This window comes from Nelumbo lutea, chromosome 7, assembly GCF_056320005.1.
Source record: "Nelumbo lutea isolate HS-2025 chromosome 7, American lotus-T2T, whole genome shotgun sequence".
NCBI lineage: Eukaryota > Viridiplantae > Streptophyta > Magnoliopsida > Proteales > Nelumbonaceae > Nelumbo > Nelumbo lutea.
In genome coordinates, this window is record NC_142690.1 from 55,970,150 (window position 1) to 55,990,444 (window position 20,295).

The 20,295-nt window shown below is 39.8% G+C and overlaps 1 protein-coding gene across 1 annotated transcript in view; it reads left to right on the top strand.

The window, feature by feature from the left end:
• Positions 1 to 205: 205 nt before the first annotated feature.
• The window catches only part of GRL (transcription activator), a 161,540-nt gene continuing 141,450 nt past the window's right edge, over positions 206 to 20,295 (top strand). The window contains exons 1-9 of the mRNA XM_088954124.1: positions 206 to 412; positions 798 to 1,225; positions 1,315 to 1,389; positions 6,256 to 6,336; positions 6,424 to 6,504; positions 6,660 to 6,742; positions 9,560 to 9,644; positions 13,146 to 13,271; positions 13,429 to 13,536. Of these exons, the coding sequence (XP_088810250.1) occupies positions 818 to 1,225; positions 1,315 to 1,389; positions 6,256 to 6,336; positions 6,424 to 6,504; positions 6,660 to 6,742; positions 9,560 to 9,644; positions 13,146 to 13,271; positions 13,429 to 13,536 (1,047 nt within the window). The 5' untranslated portion in view covers positions 206 to 412; positions 798 to 817. The remainder of the gene's footprint in view (positions 413 to 797; positions 1,226 to 1,314; positions 1,390 to 6,255; positions 6,337 to 6,423; positions 6,505 to 6,659; positions 6,743 to 9,559; positions 9,645 to 13,145; positions 13,272 to 13,428; positions 13,537 to 20,295) is intronic.

The following is a 20,295-nucleotide window of genomic DNA, read 5'->3' on the forward strand; positions in this document are numbered from 1 at the left end:
ACGATGGCCCAATCAGGTTGTTTCAGATCAGACGGGCAATTCTGGCTTAGGGAGTTGGGGTATTGATCATTAATCAATAACTATTCAGAGATTGATAGGAGTACAATATTATGATGGTGGTTGCTGTACAGTGTATTTTATGTATGTGTCGTTCTTGTGGTGTGGCTCATTGGGATTAAGGCGTAGGCCCTGCTCGCGTGTCAGAACTCATAAACCACGGAAAACGGTTGTGTCTTAAAGAGCCCAAAAATCTGTGTCTTAATACTGAAAAACCAGTTTGTTTACTGAACCAACCAACTCTGCTACCTCGGTCTCTTACTGTTATTGTTGGGGGATCCTCAGATCTGAAATCTGGATTAGGAAGTGTTTCTCTGATTGTAGAAGCTGAAGCTGCTATTAGTGTACGAAACAGGTGTAATTCTTTTTCTCGCTTCTTCATTTAAGTTTCTGTTCTTTTATCTCTCTTCTCCGCAAGAACACCGCCAATGCGCGTCGGAATTGCTCGAATCCAATCGGTTTTCTTCTTAATTATCAAAGCCCACTTCAGGGTTGTAGAGATCCGTTGGAATCATAGGTTGAAACGAGTCTAAAGAGCAAGATTGCGTTATTCTTTTATTTGCATATGGGTTTTTAGTTCTGTAGTGTAAATGTGTGAATTAGAAGGTCTTCAAAGAGAGAAATGCAGGTCGTGTTTTTCAGTTGAGAAGTATAGAATGTATACGAACTAATTTGTTAGAACTATTGTTTGTAAATTCTTAATTTTGGTGTCTTAAACCCTAAACCGAACTCATTTGCAGAGACTTTGACTGATTAATTCATGGAGAGGCCAAGGCATCATTCTTCTGCTCGAGATGCATCACCCACCCCTACAAGATCGAGGGAATGGGGTGGCCCATCTAGATGGTCTGAGTACTTGAGTTCTGAAATGTCTTCTCCAATGTCATCTACCAACTGGAAGCAAATGGGTTCAGAAGGTCCAACGCAGAATGCAGGATTATCTCAGAAGGGTTTGAATATGCAATTGGTTGTTCAGCTCACTGAAGTTGCAGAAGGTTTATCGGCTAAGATGTATAGATTGAATCAAATTCTGGATTATCCAGACTCGGTTTCGCATGTGTTTTCAGATGCTTTTTGGAAGGCAGGTGTATTTCCCAACCACCCCAGAATATGTATGCTGGTTTCAAAGAAATTTCCAGAGCATCCTAGCAAATTACAACTGGAACGAGTAAGATTTTGTTTGTTCATTGTTTGGTGGAATTTCTTTGGTGAAAACAGGAATTGTTCATTTTTATCCCATGGCAAATATACATACAGGTTGATAAGCTTGCTCTGGATGCTTTACAAGATAACGCAGAAGTGTACTTGCAAGGCTTGGAGCCTTGGATCCAGGTATGGAGTTGCACCTTAAAATTTCAATTGCCATTGTGGGGTTTGGCTAGAGATGTTCATCTCATATACCAAACATGATTTATAAGTTTTTTAGATTATTGATGTTGTTTGTCTTGCTATTTTTCTTAAAAAATTAATTATTATTATTACCAGTTTTACATGGAGACCTTAGTTTATGCTGGGATTTGCAAGTTGACAGATGACCATGAATTGACTCATAATGGCTCAGAAAAACCTGAATCTGATTTGGCATCCATATGAATTACGAATTTAGAATTATGCCTACTTGGTTGACACATATGAATGGTGAACACTAGCCTGACCACACTCTTTACATACACAGTAGAGGAGAGAGAGATTACATTTGCAGTTGAATGAATGAACAAATGTTGCCATTACCTTATAGATCACATGAGAGAGATCCTTGGACATTTTTATTTTTTCAATCAGTAACAAAACAAATTTTATTACAATTATTGAAAGTGCTTTTAAGTTACATAAGTGGATAGCTTCAGTTAGCCACATCATCAATGTGATACTTAGTGAGACCCATTACAAAAGCATACCCCAAAACAGATTTTCTCTTGTTGCCCCTTCTGTTGCCAACCCATCAGCTATTCTGTTTGCTGCTCGAGGAACCCAACTAAAGTTAGTATTCAGCTATCCCAATATGTTTTGTTATTTCCCTTACAATATGTCTATGGTGCCATGATCCATCCTAGTTGCTGTTCAACTAATTTGTGACAACCTTGGAATTGCCTTCAATGATGACATTTGACTTAGTCACTAGTTGCCACCTCCTACAGATATCATCAATGGAGAAAGGAGCAAGTAAATCCGATGTTTTGACCCAATGAGCTACCTTGATCGAGATACTATTAATGACCTCTGCAACATCTCTTTCCTTCTCCTTAAAAGTGCCTTGAATTTCTTTGCTCTCACACACACCACAAAGCTGCCACCCTTGTACATGTCCAAAAGATTTTATCCTCTTTCATGCGGGAGAGAAAAAGGATGAGTCAAATATATTCTTCGTCTGCCCTGGGAGATGCCACCTATAACCAAAACATGAAAAGAAGTAATCTCAAATATCAGTCACATAATTACAAGAGATTAGTAGATGGCTGGTGCTTTCACCATTAGCCTTATACGAAATACAGATATATGGGGAGAGACACAAGCTAGGTCTTCTTCTTTGCATTGTTTTACAAGAATTAATTTTATTATAGAAGACTTCCTAGCAGAAATTTCTTATCTTGGGTGGCACCGGACCCCTCCAAATTTCATTAACAGGTAAAGCTGCAGAGAGATTTGAGTCCAAGGAGGAAGTTCTGGTGGGGAAGGTAGTTGCAGATTGGGACATTGGGTATGGGTGTTACCAGACTTTGATCAAGTTAGCAGATCAGAATTGGGGGAGAATTTCTGGAACATGCTTGAGATTCAATTATTGTAACTTGTTTGGGTTTTATTCTGGGCTATGCCTTAGTCCAGTTTGTTTTGTTTTGTAAGCTAGGTGCCATCTTGTCACCTATTGCTGTATTGTTTTTTTTTTTATTTAATACAATTTTATTTTTGCTCTTCCAAAAAAAAAAAAAAACAGTCCAAGGAGACCATGGAGGTAAGAAGTACAAGATAAACTATTAGAGGAGTTAAGAGTCCAAATTTTGGAGTCAAATTTACTTGGATCAATAAAAACTCCTTCCAAAAGCTTAACAATAGACTATGAAGCTTAACAAGAGATGGAGGTCATCTTAGAAACTATAACTGTTAAAGTGGTTCAGTGGGTTAAGACCATGAAGCTCTTTGAGGGGTTTACAGCAGGAGATATTGTTAAGAATTGGAAATATGTGACCCACTGAACTCCTTTTAAAGCAGTCACTAATCCAATTTTGTCCCCTCCGGATGGTGGGTTCATCAAATTGAATTTTGATGGTAGCAGTGATGGAAACCCAGGGCCATCAGGTATTGGAGGAGTTTTCAGGGATGAGGGTGGAAGGATTATTGCCTTGTTTTTGGGCCCCATTGGAATTGGGGATTCCCTAAGAACTGAAATCTTGGCAGTTTTGGAAGGGGTAAAGAGAGAAAGAGAGTTGAATATAAAAATATTTGTTGGTGGAGAGTGACTCGATGTTGGTTATTGGCTGGTTGCAGAATGAAGAGTTGGGATTCTGGAAATTTTTAAATGAAAAAAAGAAATTTAAACAGCCGACTCAAGGCATGGAAATTAAGCTTCAATGGATTAAGAGAAGTGCAAACTCCTTTGCTGACTCACTTGCCAAACAAAGGGTGGGAAGAGATAGTCTTTTTTGGGCATTGTTGTAATATGAATTTCATTCTCAGGGAGGGTTAAGAGATTTTACCCCTCCTTCCTTTCTATTGCACTTTAAGCCATCTTTAATAAAACTCTATTTATCTAAAAAAAAATGCTTCATAAGAGAAGTGCAAACTCCTTTGCTGACTCACTTGCCAAACAAAGGGTGGGAAGAGATAGTCTTTTTTGGGCATTGTTGTAATATGAATTTCATTCTCAGGGAGGGTTAAGAGATTTTACCCCTCCTTCCTTTCTATTGCACTTTAAGCCATCTTTAATAAAACTCTATTTATCTAAAAAAAAATGCTTCATGATGTTGTCTGATTCGAGCTGGCTCGAATCGAGGACGCAATCAGATGATCCTACCAATTGGGTGAAGCCAAGGTGGAAGGATGAAGCCATACACCGAGGAGAGGGAGGTTGGTCAGGACTCTGACGCTCTGACGATATTCCCTGGGTAGGCACTCTGACGCTCAAGTTAGTGATGGAGAGGGAGGTTGGTCAGGACGAACTGAGGAGAGTAGGTTAGCCCGGACCGAGGTGAATGCATTGAGTGCTGAGGTGAGTTGAGAGTTAAAAGTCCTTTACCTTGAGTGCTGGGTGCCTATTTATAGCCTGACATCTGTGCCGTAGTTAGATTAGGCTTCTGGGTTGTCGGGATGAGGTTACCCGTTGAGGTCTTAGGGGAGTTTCCCTTTCCTCGGTGGAGTTCGTTTCCTTGTTAGTGTGAAACTCTTCTTCCTTGGTGCGCCATGCGGTTGTGGTTGTGGTGCTGACATGGAGACACGATCCGAGGTGCTAATATGCGACGGGGCATCTGCGATGGAGGCATCTGCGATGGGGGCATCTGCGATGGGGGCTAATATGTGGCATCCTTGACCAGCTCAGACACCACCCGAACACTTCACAAGAGACAAGGCTTCTGAAGATTCAGCTTCCTAGCCATTAGAATGAGCACCATAAATGCAAGGCTAAGGTAGTTCTTGCATTCACAGATTACATGCATTTTGGTGAGAGCATAGACACTACTATCTCTCCCCGCATACTACACTACTCCAAAGTTATCATAAGTTGGTTGATGAAGAATAGTAATGTTCTTTTGATATGCAGGAATGAGATTAAAAAGTTTATATGCCTCTCAAGGGTAGACCTGTTCATGGACCGGGCTCGGCTTGGCTTTTGCCAAAATTTGAATGGGGCCTGGTCCGAAGTCCAAGCCCAACACAGTGTAAGTCAGGCCCGACGCCCAGCCCGTGAACAGGTCTACTCAAGGGACATGCAATTAATTATACAATGGGTACCAATATAGGCAAACAGTCTGAATGATTGTTTAACAAAAGAAGGGGTAATTAGAAGGCAATATTTTTTGGCCCAGTTGTAAATAAAATGTAGTGGGGAGAGATAGCAGGGGTATCTCTGAAGTAAAAGAGTGTATCTTGAGAAGGGCAACCCTTTGGCTGAAAACCTCAGCACTTTTTGGGAATTATTCCCATGATGATCTCAGAAGAAACTGGGCAGCAGTGGCTTCCACATCTTCTCAAAAGATTAGAATACAAGCTAGCTGGCTACCCCCTCTGGAGGGTGTTGTATAATTGAACTTTGATGGGAATAGTCAAGGGAACGCAGGACCCTCGGGAATAGGAGGGGTTTTGAGAGATAAGGATAGCAATATTCTTTCCTTGGACCCAGGACCAGTGGGAGAGGGAGATTCTACAAGGGCAGAGATATCGGCAGCAGTACAAGGAATACAATTTGCCAATCAACTCGGAGTGGAGACTCAAAGGTGGTTGTGGGTTGGTTTGCAAACCCAGATACTGTTAATTGGGTTTATAGGGATCTTCTAAAAAGAGTTAAATGGTTTACAAGAAACATGGCAGTTAACTTTCAGTGGGTTAGCAGATCAGCAAATGTTTTGGCTGGTTCTCTTGCTAAAGAAGGGGTCTCAAAGGTTTCTTTGTTCTGGGCTACTTTGTAATCTGATTTCTTTATTAGTGTGAGTTTTTAGCTTTCATCCTTAAAGAGGAGGTCGCAACTCGTGCCTCTTCTTAGGCTGTTTGTAAGCTTACTGATTCTCTATTAATAACAACTTTATTCATTTATCAATTTTTTTTTTCTGCTATTCATCAAAAAAGTAAAGGGAAAAGTTGCTTGGAAGGTTGTGAAAATAGAGTTAAAGACGAAGAAAGAAAAGAAAGATGCAAAAGTTAGGGGCATCTCTCTCTGTTTGCTATGTAGCCATATATACTGCACGTAAAATACAGAGACAATAACCAAAATACCCCTGACCTTACAATAAGTAAATATATGCATAAAAAATGGATAAACAGTAACAAAAGAAATAATCTATAATATTTATCGACATTGTCCTTCTGTAAGACTTGGTTCCTTTTTCTTCAATTGGATAAATTTTGAACTGATAAGCATATTATTATTTTGTTTTCTAATCCTTGTTCCATTGAACCATACAAAGCTATTATTGTGGTAGCAATTTACAATTATGGTTTCACACCAACCACCTTGGTATTTACTTGGTTGTTACTTTTTGTATTCATTAGCTCCTTCTTGATCTCATGGCATTTAGAGAACAAGCGTTGCGACTTATATTGGATCTAAGCAGTACTGTCATTACTTTGCTGGTAAGTTGCTGGCTTATACCATAAAATATAAATTGTTATAGTTGATGTCATTACTTGATATATGCGAGAGGTGTGAATATTTTGCAGCCTCATCAGAATTCGTTGATTCTGCATGCCTTTATGGATCTCTTTTGTTCCTTTGTCCGTGTTAATCTCTTCTCTGAGAAGGTAGGTTACTTTACTCTGTGCTTCTTCACGGTTGAATATTATGTAGTAAAAAGTTCCTTTTTTATTTCTCTGTGTATTTTCTAGGACTACCACAAGTGCACAAAAGTAAAAAAAGAAAGAAAAAATTACACTAATAATTTACTTTTTAATGGCAGATACCCAGGAAGATGCTGCTGCAAATGTATAATCTTTTGCATTCAATGATAAGAAATGGCCGAGACTGTGAGTTTTATCATCGGTAGGAAAAAGATTTGTTGGTAGGATTTTATTTGCTGACCCTGTGAAAAGGGGCCAGATTACTGAATTTAAAGCCTTGGTATTCTAATTCTTTCAACTTCTTGATGCTTTTGACATAATATAGTAAAACATTACTTATTGTCATGCTATAGCTGAAGAAGACTAAACCAATTTTTATGTAATTGCTGGTAATTGTAAAAGGACACTGTTTTCATGAGTAATTTGCTAATTTTTCTTATAAAAAGAAACATCAATAGCAATGTTAGATGAAACAGTAAAATTACACAGGATTATGCTACAATTTTTAGCCCTTGCTTTCTTATAAATGTTGAAGTGTACAAATTTCTGCCAGAGTCTATTTTTTCTTCCATTGAGTTTCTATGGCCTATTTCATTAGGGTCTGTTTGGTTCATGGGCTTAGGGGTCTGGAATGGGAATCGGAATGGTCCATTCTGATTCCAACCTTTGGTTGGGTGGAATCAGAATCCGATTCCCATTCCCTCCCTCTCCCCTGGGAAGGAGAATCCATTCCAGCTGATTCTGATTCCGGTTCCAGATCCAATCTGAACCAAACAGGCGGGGGGAATAGACCATTCTGATTCCTGTTCCAATGAGTTTTGATTCCATTTTTGACTGTGAACCAAACAGACCGTTAGATTTGAGGCACCTATTTCTTTTGTTTTTGATAAAAACGAAAAAGAAAAGGGATATTGCATTGTTTTTTGTCCAATGGAGTAGGAAAGTGAATTATATGTTTTGTCTCTGATTTAGCAATGGGGTCGGGAACTGGGTATCCTTTAAGAAAGTGATAATTTCCTCTGCTGTTATTTCCGTTCCAAATTTCCAATATTTAGTTTAAGCTGACGTGAGAGTCCTTGGCCTAAAGGAGTGGGGATTCTGATTTGATTTCTGCCAGACCCCTAGTGGCCAAGCTCATGTTAAAAAATGGTGGTATGGTTCAATTAAACACGTTTCTCTTCTATCTGGGATTGGATGGTGAGCTATGGTTTTTAAAGACAAAGATAACTTGCAAAACGCAGTGATCTCCTCCAATCTCTTTTGGCATATGACCAAGGAAAGAAGTTGGGAGCCATGGGAGATGCATAGGTAAAAGCTTCTTCCAATGATTTGAGTCTTGGACTATGTTTAACCCCAATGAATTTGAATTGGATTGATGGATTGGTGAGGAAAAGGAATCTTTGTCCACATCCTTGTAGCATATCCTTGACAAGGTGCAGGAAGCAGAATAACATCAATTTGAAGGATACAAACCATAAGTAGGTATGGTGTGTTCCAGATTGAATGAATTGAACTTGTGATGCAGGCATGGTAGCATGGAAAGAATCCATGGAGAATGATATAAACCATCAATCAGTTCTTTCCCAACATATCATTCATCCTATCTTCACTCGTAACTTTTCGTTTTGATCATCAACAGGAATTACTTCATTAATTAAAATTAATATTTACATATGCTTGGAATTAGTCCAGCAGACATTAATTACATTGTGCCCATTACAATGCTGCTCAGAAGAGTTGTTCCCTATGAACCCCTTGCTTTTCTTATACATCAGCCAAACTATTTGTCATTTTTTTCACCCATCTGAAGGTAACTTCCACTTCTATAACTAGACTTTTCATCTCCCTCAATGTTTGCTTTAACATCCAAGCACCTGGGTTATTGCTGCACATCCACAAGATGACTAGTTTTGAGTCTCCTTCAACCTCTACCAACTTCAATCCAAGCTGCTTGGCTAGTTTCAGTCCTTGTAATAAACACAGAGCCTCATCTTTTAGTGAATCCCCATTCCTAATCAGTCCTGAGTAAGTGCTACCATCACACCCTCTTCATTTCTAGAATCCTCCAATTCCTGAAAGTCCAGGATTACCCAGGGAGCTTCCATCAAAATTTAGTTTCACATAGTTAGGTGAAGGGGGTTCCAACTCAGGCACCATTGTGTAACTTCTTTGAATTTAATCTATTGTGCAGTTTTGCATGGACACCTGCTTGATAAGGATTTGTGGCTCAACACGTGTCCATGAGTCAACTCATGCATGACTTGCCAAAATCTTCCTCAATGTGGGACCTTGAATGTCAACCTGCATGCCCAACTATTTGAACTTGCTTGTTCATTTCAACAAAATGGCTTACGACCTGACACCTCTTTCTCACTTTTAAGATAAAATAATATTTAGTTAACCTACCCCAAAAAGTTGCCTGACATAGCAATTATGACATCTGTTACAATGTATATGGATGTTAGACAGCTAAAGCTGTTTCACCTGGCCTGTTTTTTGATCTTAAAAAATTTGGCAAACAACCCATGTATATTACAACATAGATAATAGGAAAAATTTGTAGGAAAATTTGTCAAATCTCACTGATATTGCAAACCATGGATGGATTATAACTGTTGGCCTAAAATGTTAGGCCTTGGATATCCCCCCTCCCCCTCAAATTAGCCATGTGTTTCTCAATAATTTCTGTCTGCACAGATTTTTTTTTTTTTTTTTTTTTTGGGGGGGGGGAGGTGTTAATGTGAGGAGTTTTTGTAGTTCAAAATAAACAGAAATTGTCAATTCTACTCTCTCATATTAGTGGGCAGCAAATAATTAATACAGATAGATGCCCTATTGCTCAATGGTTAGAGAAACAATTCAAATTATTTTGATCATAATTTGGAGTGCATGATGTCAAATTTGACAGTGTCATATATGTACATATGTTGATTATTTGTTACATTTCCATCTTCATTTTGCAGAATTTTGTCAATGAGAAATATAACTATTGATATTTTGTTCATTTTCTTTCTGACAGCTTGCTTCAATTTATAGACTCGTATGATCCACCTTTGAAAGGGTTGCATGAGGACCTTAATTTTGTGAGCCCCCGTATTGGAGAGGTGATATGCTTTTCCATCTTGCAAAGGATAAACTAAAGATGTTTCCACGTAATTGACTAATATTTAGCATTTTAATTAGCTGACCTGCTTACCCATTTTACCTCAACTCTCATCCAAACAGGGGATTTCCAGGGAGGATCTTTTTTTGTGCTGCATTGTAACTTGTTATAGTATATTGGAAAGCTGTACTTAACTAGCTTGGAGAGATTGCATCTTGTGCCTCTTCTTGGGGACATTGTACTATTTACCATTGCTGATTATAAATTTCTTTCAATTATCAAAAAAAATATTTAGCATTTTAATGTTTAAATGTTATACTTGCATATATATGTGTGTGTGTGTGTGTGTGTGTGTGTGTGTGTGTGTGTGATCAGCAAGAATATACCTGCACTTTTTTATGCTACTTAAATTGTTGTACCACAGGGGGCCATTGCTTGGTACAGTGGTAAAAGCTTGGGCTGACTAGGAATGGCAATGGGGCAGGGTGGGGACGGGGAGGAACTCCCCATCCCCACGGGGATCCCCACTCCCTTCCATTTTCTCTTATGATGTCAAATTCATTTTGTTTTTTAAATTTCTATTCCATTCCATTTTTTTGAATAAATAGTTACAATTTAAAATCCTATCAAAATAGATCCAAATATATTCAAACATATTCAAATACATCCCATCTCTGCCCCATTCGGGGTAGATCCCCTTAGCAAATAATTAAGGGAGATACCTCTGAACTCCTCAGAAATCACAACCCAATGAGCAGCCCTTACTGTTGTGAGTTCACACACTTCCTCCACCTGCTTGTATCTCTTTTAAAAAATCCTCACATTTCTTTCACACCAGTCTCCATAACATAGTTCCATGCGCACACTGCCACAAGATATTTTGCTTCTGGATACAAAAACCTATCAAATATACTTTGGATAAGTCTACCACTTCATTGGGAGTCACCTAAGTTCTTTCAAACAATGATGAGAATAGATGCCACAGTCTAGAGGCATAGGAACACTGTAAGAAAAGATGGTTGGTGTTTTCTCCACACTTCAATCAGAGGATACACACACATGAGGAGAGAGAGATCAATGTTTCCACTTTGTTTGGAGCCTTTCATAGGTGTTAATAATTTGGTTGATAACTTCCAAACAAAGCCTTAGGGTCCATTTGGTCTGAAGTCAGAATCGGAATTGGAATTGGAATGGTCTATTCCCATAGTCTGTTTGGTTCAGATAGGAATGCGAGTGGGAATTGGAATCATCAGGAATGAGATTTCATTCCCAAGGGAGGGGGAGGGAATGGCCATTCCCTCAAATGGGGGAATGCCATTCCACCAGGAATGGGAATGATATTCCGATTCCGCCCAACCAAACAGTTGGAATCGTAATAACCCATTCCGATTCTGATTCCAGACCCCTATTCCTGTGAACGAAACAGGGCCTTAACTTTGCGGTAAGTTGCACTATACTACACCTTTCTCATGGGTAAAGGTTGGTTCTCCTTCTCCTTAAGGGAATAGGAGGCCTTCAAAAAGGAGGCGCAGACAAAGATATCTTTTGTATTTGTAACACAAATTCTCTCATCATTCCTTGAAGAGAACAAATTAACATCCTAAAGTAGGCTTGAAAGAGGAATGAGCTCATTTGTTTGATTATCTCTGAAAGGTCTTCTCAAACCCAAGTCCCATACCAGTCCATTCCTTTCCAAGGTTAACATTTCAACAATTGGTTTGTTTTTAAAGTTGGATAAATTGTAGATGCTAGGGAAGAATTGGAACAAAGGTTTTCTTTTATCCCCACCAAGTATCCTCCCAAAACTTCATCCCTTGTTCATAGACAGCATCATATCTTATATTTTGCATAAAGGTAGGAAATAAAGTTACAATTGTTCTCCAAGGGCTTCTCAAGGTTGCACCCTTAGTAGTTCCCAAGTTCCATCCATTTGGGTGCAACCTATAGATGCTCTTGATCACCAAGTGTCATAAAGCCTCTCTTTCTTTTGAGAACTTTCAAAGCCACCTATGCGCAAATCAAGTTATTTTTCTATTGATAAAAAAAAAATCCGAGTTCCTTTCTTGAATTCCTCCTATTTTTAACCCACCTATCTCTTTTGATTGGAAAACCTCCTCCAACTCCGCCCTTTCCAAACCAATTCCCCTCAAACTACATTTTCCTAAATTAATTTTCAACCCAAAACCTTATCCACTAATTCCAATATCCGTTTAAGGGCTCTGACATTGTGAATTCTTCTAAATTCACTCAACATCTAAGTGTCATCAACAAACTATAAATGATAAACTATTTAATTTTGTGTCCCCACTCTAAACTCTTGAAAAATGTTTCTATTATCAGCTCTTTTCAAGAGCATACTGAAGATCTTAACCACCAAAGTAAACAACATTGGTGACAATAGGTCACCCTGTTGTATGCCCCTCAATTCCCTAATGAAATCATTTGAGGAACCATTGGCGGGATTTGAAAAATGGATGGTCCTCAAACACCCAATCCACTTTATCCACCTCTGTCTATCCTACAAGTGTTAAAATATTGGACGTTACACCCTCATACATATCCTTGAATAGGTCCACATACTTATTTGATACTCTTTTCTGTTTCAAAACCCACCATATTATCCCTCTAAGGACTCTGTCATATACTTTCTTTGGATCAATTAATACCACATGAAGATCTCTCTTCTTCTCTCAACATTTTGATCAATAATCTAAACAGAATGATAACTTCTGTGGTTGATCTCCTTGGAACTTGGAATAAAGCCAAATTATTTTTTCTTGATATACTCGTTTCATGTTGTAATCTTTGTTTAATAACTCTCTCCCAAAGTTTTGTAATTGTGGTTCATGAGTTAGTCCCATGATAATTATTGCAAGTTTGTATGTTGCCGTTTTTTAAATAGAGACACCAAAGTATTCTTTCTCCATTCATTTCACATCCTTTTTGTTTTCATTATCTTATTAGATTTTTCGGTTAAGGTTAGCCATAATAAGTCTTCCTTTCCCGTAACTTTTCAAACCTCTATTGTAATACCATCAGGTCATAGTGCCTTCCCGTTCTTCATCTTAACACTTTCTTCACTTTCATCATCCTCACCTCATCCTCATCGTTTTTTGAAGAGTAAAAAAGAAAATTTTATTAAAAAGAAAACAAAAAGGATCTGAGTACAAGCAACAGCCAGGGTGATAAGATAGCACCCAGTCTTTTGCTGCTTCTTTATTATTTTTTGTTACCGAGAAAGAAAGGGTTTGGAAAGTAAGATGCACAATATAATCGCTAATAGTTGATTGTATCCTACAATCTGTAGTTTACTTTGACTATATACATGTATTAATAACCATAGTTTCTATTACATCAAGTATTTGAATTCTATATTCTTGTCAATCTTTGGCTGAACAAATGAATTTAATATACACTGTTAATTTCATTAATGTTCCTCATAGAATCTTAACAACCTTTCAGTGAAATGCTTTATTGTGGCTGAGGGACTCTTTGTTTTCAGGTTTTGGAGGCTGTTGGACCTATTATTTTTCTGTCTACTGATACCAGGAAGTTGAGAAATGAGGGGTTTCTAAGTCCATTTCATCCTCGGTATCCAGACATACTTACAAATTCAGCTCACCCAATGGTATGCATGATATTCTTGGATAACTTAGAAATTGTTAAATGTCATCGTATATGCTAGATTATCCATGCGCACATTCATGAACTCTTAAGCTTTCTAAACGAGAATGTATGTTCCGTTCTTGATTATTTGCATTATCACTTTATGTTTTTCCTTGCAGAGGGCTCAAGATTTAGCAAATGTCACTTCTTACCGGGAATGGGTTCTTCTTGGCTATCTTGTTTGTCCTGATGAGCTACTTCGTGTTACCAGCATTGACATTGCTATGGTATTCTCAGTGTGATGTTGGTTATTCTTCTCTTTTTAATGCCTCACATTATTTTCTTTATATTGAAGGGGCAAAGACAGAAGTTCAAAGTTTGAATATTAGTGGCAGATCTCTTTTTTATTTTTGATCAATAACCAGGAACTTAATTAATTAATGAAGAAGATACAAGAGAACACCCTGGAGAGAGATAAACTCTCTTAACTCTCTCTAAGATGACAATAGGGTACAGCAATTACAGAACAGCCCAGAAGAGTTGATCTCTATATCCTGAGTTAAAAACTTTAAAGTTCCTCATTAACAAATTTCTACCAGCCAGTCTCGTCTTTGCTAACTACCAGCTTTGAATCTCCTTCTATGATCAACTTTCTTCTATTCAGCTCCTTGGCTTTTTGGATCCCTTCCATCACAGCCAGAACTTCTGCCCTCAAGGAGTCTCCCACACCTATTGGTCCCGAGTAAAGGGCAATAACTCCTCCCTAGTCTCTCTCATTCCAAAAAACACCTCCAATACCTGAAGGGCCTGGATTCCCCTCACTACTACCATTGAAATTCAGTTTAAAAAACCCACTAGGAGGTGGGACCCAAACCGGCCTAATAACAGCTCTTGGAAGAGAAGAATTAGCCACCTCCTACTTTCTAAGCAAGTCATTTGTGGGAATGTCATCAAAGCTTCTGAAGGATTTAACCCAATGGATAACTCTGACAGTGATGGCTTCTATGATTGCTTCTCTGCTCCTTGTCAGAAAAATTCTTTGATTCCTTTCTTCCCATATTGTCCAGCATATTTCTACTCTTGTACACCTCCAAAGGGTTCTTCCCCTTCTCTTTCTCAAGTGAGCAAAGGAAGAAGTAAACAAGCCTTGAACATTTGGCGAGGGGTTCCATCTGCACCCAAGCAAAGAGAAAACCATTCCCAACAGAAAAACATGTGGTAGATCTCTTTTTTGTCTATCTTTTTGTTATCATAAAAGAAAAGTCTTCTTTTTGTTATCTTTCCTTACCCTTTCTCCTTTTTTTTTCTTTGCATTGCACCTGGGCATGCTGTACTTCTCTCCTCTCTTAATCATCATCATCATTGTCACTATCTAAGTCTTATCCCAACTATTTATCTAATCCCCAAAAATACTCCTTTTACCGTTGATTGAAAAAAAAAAAGACAATACTGCTTTTGGGGCTCAAAGAGCACATAGATATTATTGGAATAATGTTAGAATAACTTAGTTGCAGTTATTAGGGCCTGTTTGTCCAAATTAAAGTGTTTTTTATTTCGTTTTTTATTTCTGTTATGTCTGTTATTGTACTCAGGGGCACAAGGGTCTTTTCCCTTGTTATTTTCTGTCGCCCTATATATATTAAAAAAACACTGGCGCCGCCAGTACTGTTGCATTGCAAACCCTCTCTTTTCTCCTCTCTTCTCTTCTCTTCTCTCCTCTTTCACCTATCTCTGGCCGGCTACACTGTCAAGATGGTATCAGAGCAGGAATACTGATTAAAAGAGAGCAGACCGATCAACCCTACTGTCAAGAGAAGATCGATCAACCCAAAGAATAGGTCGAACAGACTAGCAGAAAGGAAATCTGATTCTGGACTACAGAATAGCTACGACTGGTGTAGTTCTCCCTCTAATTTTCTCCTCTTTACTCTCCTTGATCATGGGCCGAGTGAAAACCCTATGAATCTGGGGCGGCTGAATGCTATCGAACCTGTGTAACCCTAGTTGTCTTGGATCGTGTGATCCTATTGGTGTGTTAAGACACCTGTAGGTCAATGCTGACCTGTCTTCTCAATGGTTTGAGTTGACCATAAGCAAGAAGGATCTCTCCTATTGATTCGATAGGCAGGTCTGAAACTGCCGAATATTACCTCAGTTTTGTCCAGAATTTGGTACGGTTTGTGCACAATCTGGTTGGTAAACCCTAGTGTGTGGGTGTGAACTGAGTGGATCATTGCTTGTGGAGTAAGGAGGGGTCCTAAATCCGGTGTGTGGGATTGAGTAACTGCTTGACCATGTCGACTGAGAATTCTGCTACTTCAGAAATCTCAGGAAGCCACAATGGAGTGAGTGGGGGAATGGATATGAGCTTTCCCATGGCTGTCATTCCCTTTGATGGTCTGAATTACCTTGAGTGGTCTAGGGGAATAAAACACTACATCGCTGCTAGGGGGCGAATAGGATACATCAATGGGAGAGTAAAGGAACCGAAGTATGGAAGTGCTGAGCATGATAGGTGGGACCAAGAGAACAGTATGGTGATGTCTTGGCTCTTGGTTTCAATGCTGCCACAAGTAAGGAAGACCTTTATGTGGGCTGAAACTGCTTGTGAGATATGGGAACAAGCGAAGTCCACTTATTCAGAACAGAGACGCTATGCCAAGATATATCAACTACAAGTTGAATCTTCTACTTGCAAGCAGGGGGAGAGGAGTCTCTCGATGTACTATTCTGATTTGACATCAATATGGAAAGAACTTGATCACTATCAGAACGTGAATTGGAAGTGTGATGAAGATGCAAAAGCCTATAAGTCACTTGCATCACAGCAACGCGTGTTTGCCTTTCTCCTAGGGTTGAATCAGTCATATGAGTCCATCGGGGTACAGATCTTGGGTAGTAAAGACTTGCCATCAGTTCAGGAGGTGTATGCCTTGGTGCAGTCAGAAGAAAGCAGAAGAAGTGTGATGAATGGTGTAGAAGGGGAGTCAGTTGCCCTAGGAGTCCGGGAAATTCAGATACAAATGTCGGAGGTGGTTTTAAAAGGGGTGACACTCAGAAAAAAACAGAAGATAAAAGCAAGCTTTGGTGCACTCACTGCCAGAAGACACGACACACTAAAGATACATGCTGGGATCTCCATGGAAAACCTAAATGGGCACAGGATTTGGGCAAGAAGTCAACACCGGATCAGGGCAAGAAACCATGCCAGCAGAATCAAAGAAGGTATAACTCAGCTAATCTGGCATCGACAGAGACTAGTCCTTCCGTAACTCAGGAGAGACATCCTGGTTCTGACCCTAAGGAAGATATTATCAATTCCTTCCGTGAACATTTGGAATTGTATGGTAGGACTCTTCGCCAGGTGGATTCTGGGCCTACTCCTACCTCATTTGCGTCTACATCAGGTATTGCCACAGCCTTCCATGTGTCATCTCATATTATTGATTCACCTTGGATTATTGACTCCGGAGCCTCAAATCACATAACCGGTAAGACAAATTTGTTCCAGACATATAACCTTCTCTCTGGGAGAGATAAGGTAAGACTGACTGATGGTTCTTTTTCTACCATAGCTGGCCGAGGCACCATATCTCTCCCACTTGGCCTTACTCTTCCAAATGTCCTGCATGTTCCGAAATTACCTATTAATTTGTTGTCCATCAGTAGTATTACTCACTCTTTGAACTGCTCAGTCACCTTTTTTCCGTCTTCATGTGTGTTTCAGGATTTGACTTTGGGGAAGACGATTGGTAGAGGAAGCATGGTGGATGGTCTCTATGTGTTGGAGAATAATGCTGGTCTAGTGGCGACTGAGTCCACAAGTTCGTCGAGTGAGAGTCAGGCCTATTTATGGCATAGTCGTTTAGGTCATCTTTCTTTTGAGTCGTTAAAAGTTATGTTCCCAAAGTTGTTTGAGTCCTTGTCAATGAGTCAGTTACAGTGTCAAACTTGTCAGTTGAGTAAGCATTGTAGAAGCTCTTTACCTTTAAGAAATAAAAGATCTGAATTTCCCTTTCATATTGTTTATTCTGATGTTTGGGGCCCTGTTACTCTACCTACTGCGGCTGGCTATAAGTATTTTGTTACGCTGATTGATGATTATTCTCGATACACTTGGGTTTATCCTATGCGATCTCGAGATGAAGTGCCACAAATTGTGAAAGATTTCCAACGCATGGTGTTCACTCAGTTCCAAACGGAAATTCATATTTTCCAGTCGGACAATGCAAAGGAATATTTCCATAGTGATCTCACGAAGTTCTTTAATTCGAGTGGGTCACTTCAGCGAAGCTCTTGTGCCAGGACACCCCAACAAAATGGTGTGGCTGAACGAAAAAATCGTCATCTACTCGAAGTTGCTCGTGGCTTGCTGATTCATATGAATGTGCCAAAACAGTTCTGGATGGATGCAGTATTGTGTGCGACATATATCATCAATCGCATGCCCTCTCGGCTACTAGAGTATAAGGCCCCACATCAGCTCCTGTTCCCTACAGTCCCGCTGTCCACCATTCCGATGCACGTTTTTTGGGTGTCTTTTTGTCCACAACCGCTCACCTACTCGTGGTAAACTTGACCCTCGGGCTATTCCTTGTGTTTTTCTTGGTTACCCCTCATCTCAAAAGGGGTATTGTTGCTATGATCCCATTGCCCGCAAGTACTATGTTTCCATTGATGTCTCATTCTTTGAGAGTCAACCGTTCTTCTCGGTTTCTCCTCAGGGGGAGAGTAGGGTTAAGGAGAAACAGGCGACGACTCAGATTCAACTACCTCCTTTACCTGATCCTCCTCCGTTTTGGGTTTTCCATCGTCGTCGTAAGAGCCAGCAGAGTTCAAGAGCCGTGGAGCCGGACACTATGCAACCAACATCATCGAATTCACCCGAGGCAGATCCGTCTCATCAGCCAGGTACACTTGCTCCCATTGCTCTGTTGATTCACATGTCCCCAATGATCTTAATATTCCTATTGCTAAGAGAAAGGGTGTTAGATCTTGTACCACTAATCATCCTATCTCTAACTTTGTGTCCTATGAGCATGTTTCACCCTCGTACCGTGCCTTCCTCTCCTCTGTGGATAGTGTTCCCATCCCTAAGACCGTGGCAGAAGCTTTGTCAAAACCTGAATGGACAGATGCAATGAAGGAAGAAATTGATGCCTTACATAAAAATGGTACGTGGGAGTTGGTAGATCTTCCTGAAGGGAATGAACCAGTGGGGTGCAAGTGGGTGTTCACAGTGAAACACAAACCTGATGGAACTGTTGAAAGGTACAAGGCTAGACTGGTAGCAAGAGGCTTCACACAGGTATATGGAGTAGACTATGCAGAGACTTTTGCCCCTGTAGCGAAGATGAACTCCATCCGGATTCTCCTTTCCTTGGCAACAAATCTTGACCGGGATCTTCACCAATTGGACATCAAGAATGCCTTCCTGAATGGTGACTTGGAAGAGGAGGTGTACATGACCCAACCCCCAGGGTTCAGTGCTAGAGGCAGTGAACGAAAGGTGTGCAGGTTGAAAAAGTCCCTATATGGATTGAAACAATCACCTCGGGCTTGGTTTAGTAAGTTCCATATATCAGTCCAACAAATGGGGTTCAAACAATGCCAGTCAGATCATACCTTGTTTGTAAAAAGAGGTGAAGGTAAAATTGCAGCTCTTATTGTGTATGTGGATGACATAATGATCACAGGAGATTGGGAGGCTGAAATCCAGAGACTAAAAAAATTCTTAGCCACTAAATTTGAGGTGAAGGATCTAGGCCCCTTATGATACTTCCTTGGAATTGAAGTTGCCCGCTCTCACAAGGGCATCTTTATTTCCCAACGGAAGTATGTACTAGATCTACTAGAAGATACAGGCAAGTTGGGGGTAAAACCATCTGATTCACCTATTGAACCTAATCACCTTCTGGGAGACAGTCAGGGAGAGTTTTTGAAAGATGTAAAGATGTTCCAGAGACTCGTGGGGAGACTTCTGTATTTGTCTATGACCAGGCCTGATATTGCCTATGCAGTGGGTGTCCTTAGTCAATTCATGCACAGCCCGATGACAACTCACTTTGAGGCTGTAGAGAGGATCTTGAGATATCTCAAGAAGTTTCCTGGAGTTGGTTTGTTGTTCCAGAAACACAGTCACTTAAAAGTGGAAGTATATACTGATGCAGATTGGGCAGGAGCAGTCAATGACCGGAAGTCCACCAGTGGTTATTGTGCCTTTGTAGGAGGAAACCTTGTCACATGGAGAAGCAAAAAACAAAGTGTGGTGGCTAGATCCAGTGCTGAAGCAGAGTATAGAGCGATGGCTCATGGGGTTGCGGAAGTCATGTGGATAAGAAATCTGTTAGGTGAACTGGGTTTTGCTGTAAACAATCCTAGTTCACTCTACTGTGACAATGAAGCAGCCATCAATATTGCTGCTAATCCTGTTCTGCATGATAGGACGAAACACATTGAAGTGGACAAGCATTTTATCAGAGAGAAACTTGAAAGTGGAGAAGTGTGCACACCATATGTCAACTCGGAAGAGCAACTTGCAGATATCTTCACCAAAGGTCTTCATCATGTGCGGCACAAAGATTTGTGTGACAAGTTGGGCATGATTGACATCTATGCTCCAACTTGAGGGGGAGTGTTGGAATAATGTTAGAATAACTTAGTTGCAGTTGTTAGGGCCTGTTTGTCCAAATTAAAGTGTTTTTTATTTCGTTTTTTATTTCTGTTATGCCTGTTATTGTACTCTGGGGCACAAGGGTCTTTTCCCTTGTTATTTTCTGTCGCCCTATATATATTAAAAAAACACTAGCGCCGCCAGTACTGATGCATTGCAAACCCTCTCTTTTCTCCTCTCTTCTCTTCTCTTCTCTTCTCTTCTCTTCTCTTCTCTCCTCTTTCACCTATCTCTGGCCGGCTACACTGTCAAGAGATATCAAGTTTGGTAGTGTTATATAGAATGAAAAAATAATTGAATTACCAATCCTGCTTTATCCTTTTACGTATGAATCTTTTATGTACTTTCCATGTAAATTCTTCAATTCATGGGG